This window comes from Paroedura picta, chromosome 1 (genome assembly GCF_049243985.1).
Source record: "Paroedura picta isolate Pp20150507F chromosome 1, Ppicta_v3.0, whole genome shotgun sequence".
Classification (NCBI taxonomy): Eukaryota; Metazoa; Chordata; class Lepidosauria; order Squamata; family Gekkonidae; genus Paroedura; species Paroedura picta.
The window spans coordinates 73,946,487-73,958,942 of NC_135369.1; the positions used below are offsets into that span (position 1 = coordinate 73,946,487).

General features: G+C 44.4%; 2 protein-coding genes across 10 annotated transcripts in view; one reads left to right on the forward strand and one right to left on the reverse strand.

Moving 5' to 3' along the window:
* Positions 1 to 7,232, forward strand: part of DLK2 (delta like non-canonical Notch ligand 2) — a 34,720-nt gene extending 27,488 nt beyond the window's left edge. For all 4 annotated transcript variants that reach the window (XM_077343325.1, XM_077343315.1, XM_077343333.1 and 1 more), the window contains 2 exons: positions 2,189 to 2,333; positions 4,186 to 7,232. In XM_077343325.1, coding sequence (XP_077199440.1) covers positions 2,189 to 2,333; positions 4,186 to 4,942 — 902 coding nt within the window. In that variant the 3' untranslated portion in view covers positions 4,943 to 7,232. The remainder of the gene's footprint in view (positions 1 to 2,188; positions 2,334 to 4,185) is intronic.
* A 1,012-nt stretch (positions 7,233 to 8,244) lies between these two features.
* Positions 8,245 to 12,456, reverse strand: part of ABCC10 (ATP binding cassette subfamily C member 10) — a 39,741-nt gene continuing 35,529 nt past the window's right edge. For 3 of the 6 annotated variants that reach the window (XM_077342985.1, XM_077342975.1, XM_077342988.1), the window contains exons 21-22: positions 11,814 to 11,926; positions 8,245 to 8,992 (exon numbers count right to left, since the gene is read on the reverse strand). In XM_077342985.1, the coding sequence (XP_077199100.1) occupies positions 8,857 to 8,992; positions 11,814 to 11,926 (249 nt within the window). In that variant the 3' untranslated portion in view covers positions 8,245 to 8,856. The remainder of the gene's footprint in view (positions 8,993 to 11,813; positions 11,927 to 12,456) is intronic. The other 3 variants (XM_077342952.1, XM_077342963.1, XM_077342998.1) reach the window with 2 other exon arrangements.

The following is a 12,456-nucleotide window of genomic DNA, read 5'->3' on the forward strand; positions in this document are numbered from 1 at the left end:
TAACATTGCTGTGTTTTTAATTTATCCATGCCTGATATATTTTGTAAAGGCTTATGACCATCACAATAAACTGACTTGACTACTGACAGAAAATTTTAAAACCTCTAAAAAATAATAGATGGAGCACTCGTAACTTTAAGAAATGAGTGTCCTCAGCCATGGCCTTTGTGGGAGTTCCTTGGCAACTACAACAATATTACTAACCTTAAAGCCTTGGTTTCTGTTAGTGAAGAACAGGTGGGAGGGTCCCTTTCAGGACTTTTTTGGCCTTTGAAGGCAGCCTCCTCGGGGTCATACTTGGCAGCAACACCAAGCAACTTGATACCAGGTAGCATGGCCAGGACTGGTCACTTGATATGGTTCAACAGCAGACACTTAACAAAAGCCAGTGTGATATTAAGTTAGAGTTTCGGACTAGAATCTGGGAGATCCAAATTCAGGTCACTGTTCTGCCATGGAAACTCTCTGGGTGATCTTGAACCAGTTATACATTCTTAGCCAAACTTACCTTATAGGGGTGTTGTGAGGATGAAATGGAAGAGAGGAGAATGATGGGCTATCAGTCCCCAATGTGGAGAAAGCCAAGATATAAATGAAGTAAATAAATAATTAAAGATGAAGATGGGAGGGGGCAAATTAAACAAAGGTTGGTTGGTGAATGGGAAGGAGAGAAAGAAACAAGGAAAGGTTGCTAAGAGGACAGAAAGAGGAGGGGCTACAGGGGAATGTTAGGCACTCCTGCAAGTTCTTGCAGGTTCCCAGTCATGCCACTGGGCCTGGGCCTCTAGCTGGCCCCTGTGTAACTGTGCTGTACTTTTCCCAAGTAGAAGCTGCCAGAGGGAGGGAAGGAGAAAAAGCTGAAGATGGTACAGATAAATGGAAGTTAACTGGTGCGTGGGAAGAAGAGAAGGAATAGAGGAGAGGCTATAGGGGCTGTAAAGGAAGGGAAAGAAGAAACAGTGAGATGCCCCTTGCAGGTCCTAAGGCAGTGGTCCCCAACCTTTTTATCACTGGGGACCACTCAACGCCGGGGACCACTCACCGGGGACCACTCAACGCCTTTTACTGAGGCCCGGTGGGGGGGGGTAGTTTACTCCTCTACTCTCAACCACTGCCCTAATGCTCTCTGATCGCTATGGTAATGTTTAAACATCCCTTCAAAATAAGATACAGACACGCCACAACAATGAAGTGTGTTGTAAAGGGCCGGGAGGGGGGATGAAGTAAAGGGCCAGGGGGGGGAGAAGGCGTCCTTCGGGGCCCACCTCCAATTAGTCGAAGGACCACATGTGGTCCGCAGCCTACAGGTTGGGGATCGCTATCCTAATGGATTCCCCACTTGTGTATATTATAATTTCTGTTAAATCAGCAGCTTTCAGACCCTGGAACCAATTTATGTAACTATAAGCTGTTGCACAACAGTCACATTTTATAGTTGTATCATATACTTTTACTTTTGTTGTCTCTCTAAAGTCACCCAATGAAAAAGAAGGAATTTAGATGGATGGACTTTCCAGATATTCTTTTTTGCATTCAAAGGAAAAGAGCAAACAAGCTCTGTTGCCCTTTGTGGTCTTCATATACCTTCCCTATTTTTCTTCTTTAAAAGAAAATCCTTTAACAAAATAATAAAATGGTGACTCATGTTAAGTCAGGACGTGACCCACCTTTGTATCCCAATCCAACAGGTGAAGATCAGTATGATAAGCAATACTCATTGTCTGGGATCTGTTTAGAGAGGGCTTGAGGCTCATTGGCAGAGCTGTTTAGCATGCAGAAGGTCCTAGTTTCAGTTGAAAGAATTAGGTAGGAGGTGATGTGAAAGACCTCTGTCTGAGACTCTGGAAAGGTGCTGCCAGTCTGAGTAGACAATACCAACTTTGATGAACCAAGGGTCTGATTCAGTATAAGGCTGCTTCATGCGTTCTGTGTTTGCAGGTCGGTTGTATGCCTTCTTGCAGCAGCTTTATGTAGCTCCCATTCCAGAGGCATCCATTAGCTGTCTGGTACTCAACAGTCCTAGTCAGGTTGGCATGGCTTCCATCTTCACTGGTAACTCCATGGTGTAGCTTTTTCTGTCTCAGTTGCATCATAGTTTTCCTCTCTAAAGCCAGTACATGAAGTCCATGGGTGTTCATGGCATTGGATATGTTCACTTTTAACCTACAGTTGCTTCTTCTCCCCCCAGATGTGCATATCTGTGAGCACGAGAACCCCTGCCAGAATGGAGCCCAGTGTGTCTATGACCGAGATGGAGAGTATTCCTGTCTGTGCCTCGAAGGATTCCATGGAAAGGATTGTGAGCTGAAGACAGGGCCCTGTGAAAAGGCAGGGTAAGAGATTCTAGCAGAAATAGATGGGGATGGGCAGAAGATCTTCTCAGACTTGGTTTCAGTAAATTTCTCTGTATGAAGAAAACATTGGCTGAGCCAAGAATCTGTCCACTGGGAAGTGTCACAGTGTACATTCGGAGGATAGTCTTCTGCTGTAGCACTTGCACTCAGACCCATGAAGGATTCCACTTCTCCCTTCAACACATCCTGCAGGGCATGAAGGCTGAGCATTTGGACATTCAGGGGTGCAAAACACCTTACTTGTAGGAAAGCCAGAATGGTTATTGTATCTTTTGGGTTTCCAGTTTGGTGACCTCTTGCCCTTCCATTTAGTGTGGCCAAAACAATTTGAGGCAAGACTTCTGGCTCTTCGATAGCTGGGTAGAAGAGGGGATTTCAGCAGCTGAAGCTTTTCTCCTTTGCAACCAGTTAATGCACAAGGGCTGATTCAGGAGCATTAGATGCTGTACTGCTGATGTTCCCTCAAATAACAATACAAATGGATTTGGCAGGGAGCATTCACTTTCTTTCCCCAAACTGGAGAGAGGCATATCAAATGAAAAATGAGGGATCAGTGCCAAGTTCATCTTTAGCTTGCTTCAAGGCCTCGGGGTGTGAGAAAGTCTTTGAAAAACTGGAAGTTGCATCCTGCATCCTAGCACCATCTATCAATACAAAAAAGGAAGTAGGCTGTGCTTTCTCTAAAGATGCCCCTGTTGTATTGGTTGGAAGGAAGCATGTTAGCATCCCGCTCCCTGGCCCACGGAATGTGTCCCTCTCTACAGATCGGAGGTGGGAAGCCACTTGTGGAGGCTCAAGTTAAGGGAGGGTGGGCTTCTCCTACAGAATAGTGACTGGGCAGCTTTTGCACTGTAAATGGTGAAATTCTGCACATAAACCATATTTTTGCAAAATAAAATATAAAGCTAGTATATATAATTGGTATCAAAGCCCATTTTAAAAATGGGCTTTGAAAGGCTTCCCTTTGGGCAGCAAAGCCCTGTCGTTGGCTCTGCGAGCTGGCATGATGACTTTGCAAGGCAAAAGGAAGGGAATGCTCTCCTCCCCTGCCCCTCTCCCCCTTGGCTCCCAAAGCCCCCTCGCCGGCTCTGTGAGCCAGCGTGAGGCTGAAGGGAAGGGAAAGCCTCCCCCTCCTTGCAGCCGCTTTCCCTCTTCCCCAAAGCCCTCTGTGAGCCAGCAAGCTGACTAGGAGGGCCGAAGGGAAGGGAAAGCCTTCCCCCTACCCGCAACAGCGTTTGTGGGGTAAAGGGCCAGGGAACCCCTCCCCCAGGACAGAGGTACCAGGGAGCTGTCAATGCGCCCTCCTCTCAGGCCAGGAAGCTTCTGGCAGCGAGGCTGGGCACGCAGCTGAAGGAGGAGGGTGCTCCAGGGGCCGGCCCGCTGCATGGGAAACTCCTGTCCGGGTCAGCTGCTGGACAGAAACCAGATGGGACCCGGACAGGACTGCCCAGGTGGGCATTTCGAAAATATATAGAGTACCTATGGTAAGCGTATTCAGCCCTGTATTCAACACAGTGACACTAGGTTGGTGTAGTAGTTGCAGGGTCAAGAGTATATAAGGCACCCAGATTTGAATCCCCACTTTGCTGTAGAAGCTTGCTGGGTGAGCAGTTATACATTCTCACTCTAACCTATATCTTAGGATTCTTGTAAGTGTAAAATGGAGGCTGGAAAAACAATGTCATTTGCTTTGAGTTGCCATTGGCAAGAAAGGCAAGAAATAAAAGTAAATAAATCTCCTGTTTCTCAAGTATCTATCAGGGTGGGTTTCACCAGCAGAATATAGCAGGGTCTGTGCAGGTTTTATTAAACGCCTGATCTCTGATTTCAGATTTCCATGCAAGAATGGTGGTCTGTGCCAGGACAAAAATGGCTTTGCTAGCAACTACACCTGCAAGTGCCTGGCAGGATTCATTGGTGCACATTGTGAAATCGATGTCGACGACTGCCTGATGCGTCCCTGTGCCAATGGTGCCACTTGCCTGGATGGCATCAACCGCTTCTCCTGCCAGTGCCAGGCGGGCTTCGAAGGACGTTTCTGCACTATCAACATTGATGATTGTGTCAGCCAGCCGTGCAGAAATGGGGCAAAATGTTACGATCGCATCGATGATTTTGATTGCTTATGTCCTGATGGATTTGTTGGCAAAACCTGTGAGCTCCTTGCTCCAGAGCCAACCTGGGTCACCACATTTCAGCCTGATCAGAATGGTGTTGCAAAAAGCACAACTGACAGTGACCTTTGGACAACCCAATCAGAGCCAGTTAGGATTGTGGTTACTGGGAGACGGATCACTGACAACAGTGAGAAACCAAATGGGGGAGGGCTCCTAATCTCTGTGAAAGAGGTGGTGACACAGCAGGACTCTGGGCTGAGTCAGTCACAACTGATTTTAGTGCTGGTGTTTGGGCTCTTCACTGTCGTGCTGGTCTTGGTAACTGTTTTGTTGCTGCTGAAGAACTGGCAGAGGGGGCGCCAGAGGTGCCAAAGCCCCACACAGTCTGCACGGAAACTTCAGGACCAAGAGTGTCAAGTAGGAATGTTAAGTACAATCTTGATAGAACCCAGGAAAACGACAGAGCTGTAAGGACCCAGAGTTGGACCCTGGCCAACCTACGTACGCCTGTCAATGAATCCTTCAACCCATGTCCTGGAGCTGTTCTGGCTGCGTATCTGCAAAGTACTGAAGGGCTGCAGTAGAACTTAAGTTTGTGGAACAGCAGGAGTGAAGGAGGATTCCTACAAGGTAGCAAATCCTTGTTTGAGAGCAAGAGTCCTTGAATATGTGCAGCTTAAGGCACTAGTGTGGTGACACCAATTTATAAAAAGAGCCAACGGAGATGCTGAGTCATGATAACCCAGTGTTGGAAACAAGCATGCAATATGGAAGTGCTCCATCTCACATAGACTAAAAAGAGAAACGAGGCCAAGCACGCCAGAGCAGATTGTAGGAGCCAAAACCTTATAGGCTTGTGGGTATCTGGAAGCTCTTGGTCTTTGTCATTGGAGGTGTTGTATGGCCTATCTATTTACACAAGGGGGCTTAGACACTGCTCAGTGTATACCCCGCTGCTGGAGCTCTAGCATAAACAATCCGAGATCCCCATTCTGGGTAGACATTTTCAGTCCATTTCAAACACCGTGAGCTCCCCAGAGGGCCTCATGGTCACATGAGATGGTTGGCTGACTGCACTGATTATCCAGGCTCACATCTTGCCCATTCTATCCTGTACTGTGTTCTTTCCCCACGTGGATACAAATGTTCAGTATCTCTGCTACTAGCAACATATCTTACCCTGTCTTTTATTCAAACCATTTCAACAGGTTAGTGATTTCATATCACACTACTTCATTACCTCAGCACGTCACTCTCAGCTCTGGTGCCCGGGAGGGGCAGAAGCCGTCACAAAGCCAGTACCTTTTGTCCATTTCAGCTGAGCAGATTATTCCTGGATACTGGAATGGAAATGTATGTGTAGGAAGCTGGGAATTGTGGCTTGGCACATTCAGTAATAACTCCAGTTCCGTAGCCTAACTTGGACTCTGTGAGAAAAGACATGGAAGTGACTTCGGGGGAAATAATTAGAGCTTTCCCTGTCACCCAAGGAACTTTAGTTTCCACCAACAGAAGCAAGATTTAGGTCAATTCCAGCTCCTGTGGCAGCTTTTATGGAGACAGAATAATGTACAGCTATGCTATGTTTTGGGGAGAAATGTGTTTTCAGGGGGGCTGATAAGCACCATGAACCTTTTTGTGCTGTTGATACTTGTTTGCATCCATGATTTCCTCCATCACCAGCTGCTTAAACCTTATCTATCTCTGCAAGATAGCGAAGAAGGTGTTGTCACAGACTGAATCGGATTGAGTTACATGGTGATGACAGTGGGACAAGAAATCCAGTTGTGAAACCCCAGTCCAGCTGAATCAGACTGTACAGTTCGATGCCTACTGGAATGCACATCTAATGCATATATCATTTGGATGGGCAACGCTGGCCTTTGGACACACATTGGCGTGTGGCTACTGTCTTCCCATAGTGTATTGCTTTCTGTTGGCACGTGCAGGAGGTCAAATTAGGTACAAATGTGCATATAGTATGGAATTTAGAATGCACCTGCTGATGCTGTTTGCCTTGACATATGCATAGGCTCTGAACATGTAATATGTGCTCACAGCCTATATTGTATGCTCACAGCCTATATTCATCGGGGTAAACATTAATCTCCTGAACAGAAGCTATACTCTATGTACAGAGGTTAGAGGTGGAGTCAGAATCTGTAATCCCAAACCCTATTACCTCCATAGGTATATTTCTAGACATGTCACTTCAAAGATTTTTCTGGAGCTGGATTCAGGGACCTGGCCCAGCAAACTGGGCTGTTGGGCCCAATAGATGACATAAGCAAATTCCCCCTCTCCCCATAACTTTTTTCACTTCCTTTTGAAAAGGAAGATAAAGGGGAGGAGTGCTTTCTGAGTGGCATGAAAATATATATGAAATTTTCACCTCTCTCATTGCAGCTCAACTCTAGAAAGCTTGCCTTGCTTTCAAATCAGCCATTACATCATTATGAAGCACATTTTAATTCTAAGGGTCAGTTGAGGGAGGCTATTTGCATGGCAAATATAGCCCATTCTGCAGTGTTTGTTCTACTAGAATGATTCATATTTTTCATGCTGGAAACACAGGACTGTCTCTTGGAATACGCTTTGGTTTAGGTCTTGTGTGTGGAACTTCCTCATTCACTACCAATCATCTTTCCTTTCGCCTTGTATTAGAAATACATGGGCACCCCACTTCCATGGCCAAGGAACTACCAGATATGTGTTTGGAAATACGAGTTAAGCAAAAAAAAAAAAAGAGGAGGGAAGAAGAAGGGGGTGGGGTGGGGTGGGATAGGGTGGGGATTTGACCAGAAAGATTATTTTTGTAATACACAGTTGATGAATGATGTAACTTTATAAAATAAAAAACAAATACTAGAACTACTGCCTTCCTGCCCTATCCTCAAGATTTTAACACACCTTGAAAATGTCATTTTTTATTTTTAAATAGAAATGAAGCTATGTCTCAAATGTTTCCATTACCAGTGTTTTAATGGCACAGTCCAAAATCAAGATGTAGCAGCTGTGTTCCAAGTGCTTGCCAAGCAAAGTCTGCAAGTACTCTGCTGTGTCTCTATCCTCTTCAAAGCTGCTCTCTAAACAGGAACTTGGTTCCACAGGAAAATGAAAACTCCCAGTGCAAACTTAAAGTGGTCTTTGGCCAGGGTCTTGGGAGGGTTTACAAACTCCGATTAAGACAGGGAGCGGAAACAATAGAGAAGTATTAGTGCAAGGCTTGGTAATGAATTAATGACGGCTGTGTACAATAACAGCTACAAATAACTGAAAAACTACACTGAGAAAAGCCAGATTCTGTATTTAAGTAGTCTATATATTTGATATCTGCTTATTTTGCAGACTTTATTCAGCTGTTCTCTCCAGATTATCTTTAGCACCCCTCCCTCCCTGCAATTTGTTTTTGAAATTTTACCTGTATTGGCCCCAAACCTTGGTGCGTATTTCTGCAGGCCTCAAGGCAAGAAGTTAGCTTTTGGGATTTCTTTTGAAAAAGCGGAAGCTGTACCCTCACTTCTGTCCTGCGGTTACCACATCCACAGAGCCTTACCTATCAAGACAGGCCAGAGAAAGAGTCCAGGCACAGGAAGCAACATAACACAGGAGTGGCGGGGTGTGTGTGTGTGGGGGGGGAACAGTGTGAAGGGTGTGAGAAAGCCAATAAGCATTCTCGTATTATGTAAGCATGGTGAAATGTTTGTTGCCATTTCAACTCCACAGAACAAGAGATAAAATGAGTTAGGTGATATCTTTTATCAGAGTTATTTCAATAAATTCCCCTGAAACATTTGCATCAAGTCCAGACAAGTAGACAACTCCAAGCAGGGAGAAAGATGTACCAGGAAATGAGTCAAGTACTAACTGCTTGAGGAACTAACTGCTATTTTCCCTCAAAATTACTGACCTAGATAACACAAAGATGAAGTTGGGGAGCAGGGGGGTTGTCCATTGGAAAAGTTGGAGGAAAGGAGTGCTGGTATTAATGAGTGGTAGTCAGTGCTGAAGACTCAAAAGAAAATCAAATGTTATTTATTTTAAAAACACCAGCTCATTACAAGTAAATACTCATTTGCCTGAATTGTGTAAAAGCATTTTTGATCCACATACATTGCTTCACTTACCCCCCTTCCCCGCCCCCCTTCTCCCTCTGCAGTCAGTCTGTGGTACAGGAATGTATCCCCTACTGGAATCCTTTCTGTCAGGGAGAAAATCCCTGCATCCACTTACAAGTAACAAAGCAAAATGCCCCGCCTAATGTGGAGTGCATGCTCCCCTAAGCAAGGGATGGAGGGAAATGGCAGAGAAGGGACCACACTGCAGAGGGGGTGCCTCACAAACAAAGTACTGATTGCCATGTCTTTAAAAAATCTGCAGGGAGGTCACTGCTGTCCACTGTGCAGGAGGTGTTGGAACATGGAGTCCTGCTTCTTGCTGAGGACAGCAGGGGAATCAAGTTCTGCCACCTTCCCAGCATGCATTACCAGTACTCGGTCTGAATCCAAAATGGTGTTCAACCTGGTAGGAGGAAAGGCAACATTAAGTAGGGCAAGCTTCATCTAGAAGGAAGGGTAGAAACCTCAAATGATTCCCTCTTTTATGACAATATAAAGTAGGGTGTGGAAAGTCACTCCCTTCTAGACAGAGCCCTATTGCCACAGGAATCTAATACAGATATGTAACTGCCATTGCTTTTTCAGAGCAAGCAGTGATGTCAGGGCTCTCTCAGCCCCATCCACCTCTCAGGGTGTCTGTTGGGAGAGGAAAGGGAAGGCGACCTGCTTTAATGGTATTCCATCACACACAAAAGTGTCCATTTTACAGGGGCCTTTACTGACTGGACTATAATTTTAGTATTTGGGGTGATCAAGAGTCATTTAATAATGCTGGTTTTCCAATGATGATTTCAAAAGGAAAACTAGGGGCTGCTATATACCAGACAGCTTTTGTTTGAAGTATAATTTTGTGTTTTATGTCTTATCGGAACACACCCAGAGGAGCCATTATTGGGACAGGCAGGTGGGATATTCATACTTTAATAAACATTTTTGCCCCAAATGAAAACACATTATGTTGATGCAGAGAAAACTGAAATCCAAAAACAAAGCTATCTGTAGAAAAGCTGTTGTTGCAGTAAGGCTTGCCGTATCCTATCTAAATGATGACAGGTACTATTAGAATTAGAAGAAGAAGAGTTGGTTCTTAGATGCCGCTTTTCTCTACCCGAAGAAGGCTCAAAGTGGCTTACAATTGCCTTCTCTTTCCTCTCCCCACAACAGACACCCTGTGTGGGAGGTGAGGCTGAGTGAGCCTGGATATTACTGTTGGTCAGAACAGCTTTATTAGTGCTTTGGCAAGCCCAAGGTCACCCAGCTGGCTGCATGTGGGAGAGATGCAGGGAATCAAACCCAGCTTGCCAGATTAGAAGTCTGGCACTCCTAACCACTGCAGCAAGCAGCTGAACAAAAGGCTGTTGTAAATGATTGTGCAATTGTAGAGGCTGACCATGGAGACTCCGCCCCATTATGTAAGGAAAACACTCTTCCAAGAAATATTGCCAATGTTTTCAGTGACATTTTCTATATCTTTTTGCTGCTTGGGTACATATCCTTTGTGGAAGTCAGCATGTATAAGTGTTGTAATATTACCAAAACCCTTGAGTCCCATAAATGTACCTGTTACACTGCTAGAAATATGCTCCTATTAGGGCACTGTGTTTGAAGTCCATTTCCTTACAAAATAACTTGGAGGAGTCAACACAGGGAAGTCTGCCAGGAATCATCTGAGCATACTGCCAAACTGTGCTTGAACACAACAGAAGAGTTCTCTGCCAACTTCCTGCACTGCTGTTCCCAAACAGCATTTAGCTGAAATATCTGTCCTTTGTCAGACGCATAATTCTACTTGTTGCATGTCATTGCAAGCCTTGCCTAAGATGTATTTTGCTCTGATTTGGTAAAGGTCTAAATGTCTTTGTAGCAATATTTGTCTTGGGCTGTTATGAAAACAATCACTCCAGCAAAATGCCCTCTAAGGCTGCAACTCTGTGAAAAGTTAGATAGCTTCAATCCCTTTGAATTCACTGCGATTTAAACAATCTAATTTTGTAAAGAACTGCAATCTTTAAGTAAGCTGGGCTCAGAACTCCAGCTTGCACAACTGGATTGTTCATTTTAACCAAGATATACAGCTTCCAATGAATAGCTTTACTATCTTGACAGAAATGCTGATTTTATGAACCTAGGCAGATTGTGAGTGGGTGGGCAGGAAGGGATGTGCCAGTGTTTGTCTCTTGTGGCCCTTCCTTGCATACCCAGGCGGATTGCTGATTGCCACTGTGGGATGGTAGGTGAATTTCCTCCAGGCCAGCCTGGATTCTGGAGATTTTTGGTGGTAGTGGGGATTACTTTGGCATGAAATTGGGGTCACTATAGGTAGGCAGGTAGTTGGGAGTTTCTGCATAGTGCAGAGGGTTGGACTAGATGGCCCTGGAGGTCCATTCCAACAATATGATCCTATGGTCCTACAAGAACATGAGCCAGACTCTACCCATAAATCTATTTGTTTTTAATTTTCTCTCAATTTATTTAATTTATACTGTCCTGCTTCAAGGCTGCAGGGCAGATAGTGTTAAAATGCAAATACAACAGTGATGATGCTCAAACCAAGCACACCATGTGCTACCATCCTGATCCCTAGGAATGTCTGTATTTTTGGGATTCTGATTTTGTCCACAGTGTATATAACTTCTTAATGTGCTATTCCTGCTTAACTCCTTCAGCCTCTAGTACTGTAAGTTTTAGAGAAACTTTTTGTCATTCAGCACTTAGGTATTCAGTCTTGCTCTCTGACTTTTCACAGAAGTTCTAAACATGGGACAAAATACCAACAAATACCAATAGACTCACTTAGCCTCACCTATCTCAGAGTTTTTGCTGTGGAGAGCATGATGTAAAATTTGCAAAATGTCTGATTACATATGTTGCCAGTTAAAAACTCAATCTAGCTTAGGAACTGTGCATTTCAAAATAAACCCGACCAAGATATATTTCCTTTCTGCATTTTTGTCCCTTTCCTCCCTAAATGTGCCTCAGAAATCTGACCACACCAATGAAAAGTTCATAAAAGTGTTTTTGATTTGTAGATTAAAAGCCATGTGGCTGAAGTATTCCACTGTGGCTTATTGCAGCAAGTAGTAAATAGCCTGCTGAAGAGGCTGACAGAATTATAAAAGGAAGCTAATGTTAGGCAAGGAGATCTCTAAATAACTGAATAACACCCTGCTTTGCCTCTATGGGGAGACATGAGAACAGTACCTGATAAGAAAGCAAAACCGTACCTGTGAGCAATAGTTAGCACCGTTTTGTCTGCAAATCTCTGACGGATGGTCTGCTGGAGCAATTTGTCTGTCTTATGATCCACACTTGCAGTAGCCTCATCAATGCACAGAACCTAACATTGAAAAAAAACCTGATGAAATGACAGAAGTCATCAACACAGCCCCATGGTCCCTCAGCTCATTTCTACAACACACTGATTCCAGTCACTCAATCAGCTCCTAGGATCTGAACAACGTAAGAGCACCCCTAATAGATTAGATCAAGCATCCATCTAGTCCAGCACCCTTTCTCCTTCAAGGGGCTAGCCTGATGCCTCCAGGATGCTCACAAAGTGGACTTGACATCCTTATTGCTCATTCTCCAGAAACTGGTACACAGTAATTCCACTATTAAACATGGACATTCCATTTGCTAGGTTGGTAGATAGCTGGTGATGGATATATCCTTGGTGAATGCCTAAACCCCTTTTAATGTGAGCCAAATCAGTGGCCATTCACAATATTCTTAGTGCTAAATTTCATGTTAGTCATGTATTGTGTGTTAGAACATCTCTCCCCTCCAATATTAGTTTTGTTTTGATACTACATATTATAGTGTTATGACAAATGAAGAAAATATTCCTTCATCCACTTTCTCTGCAAC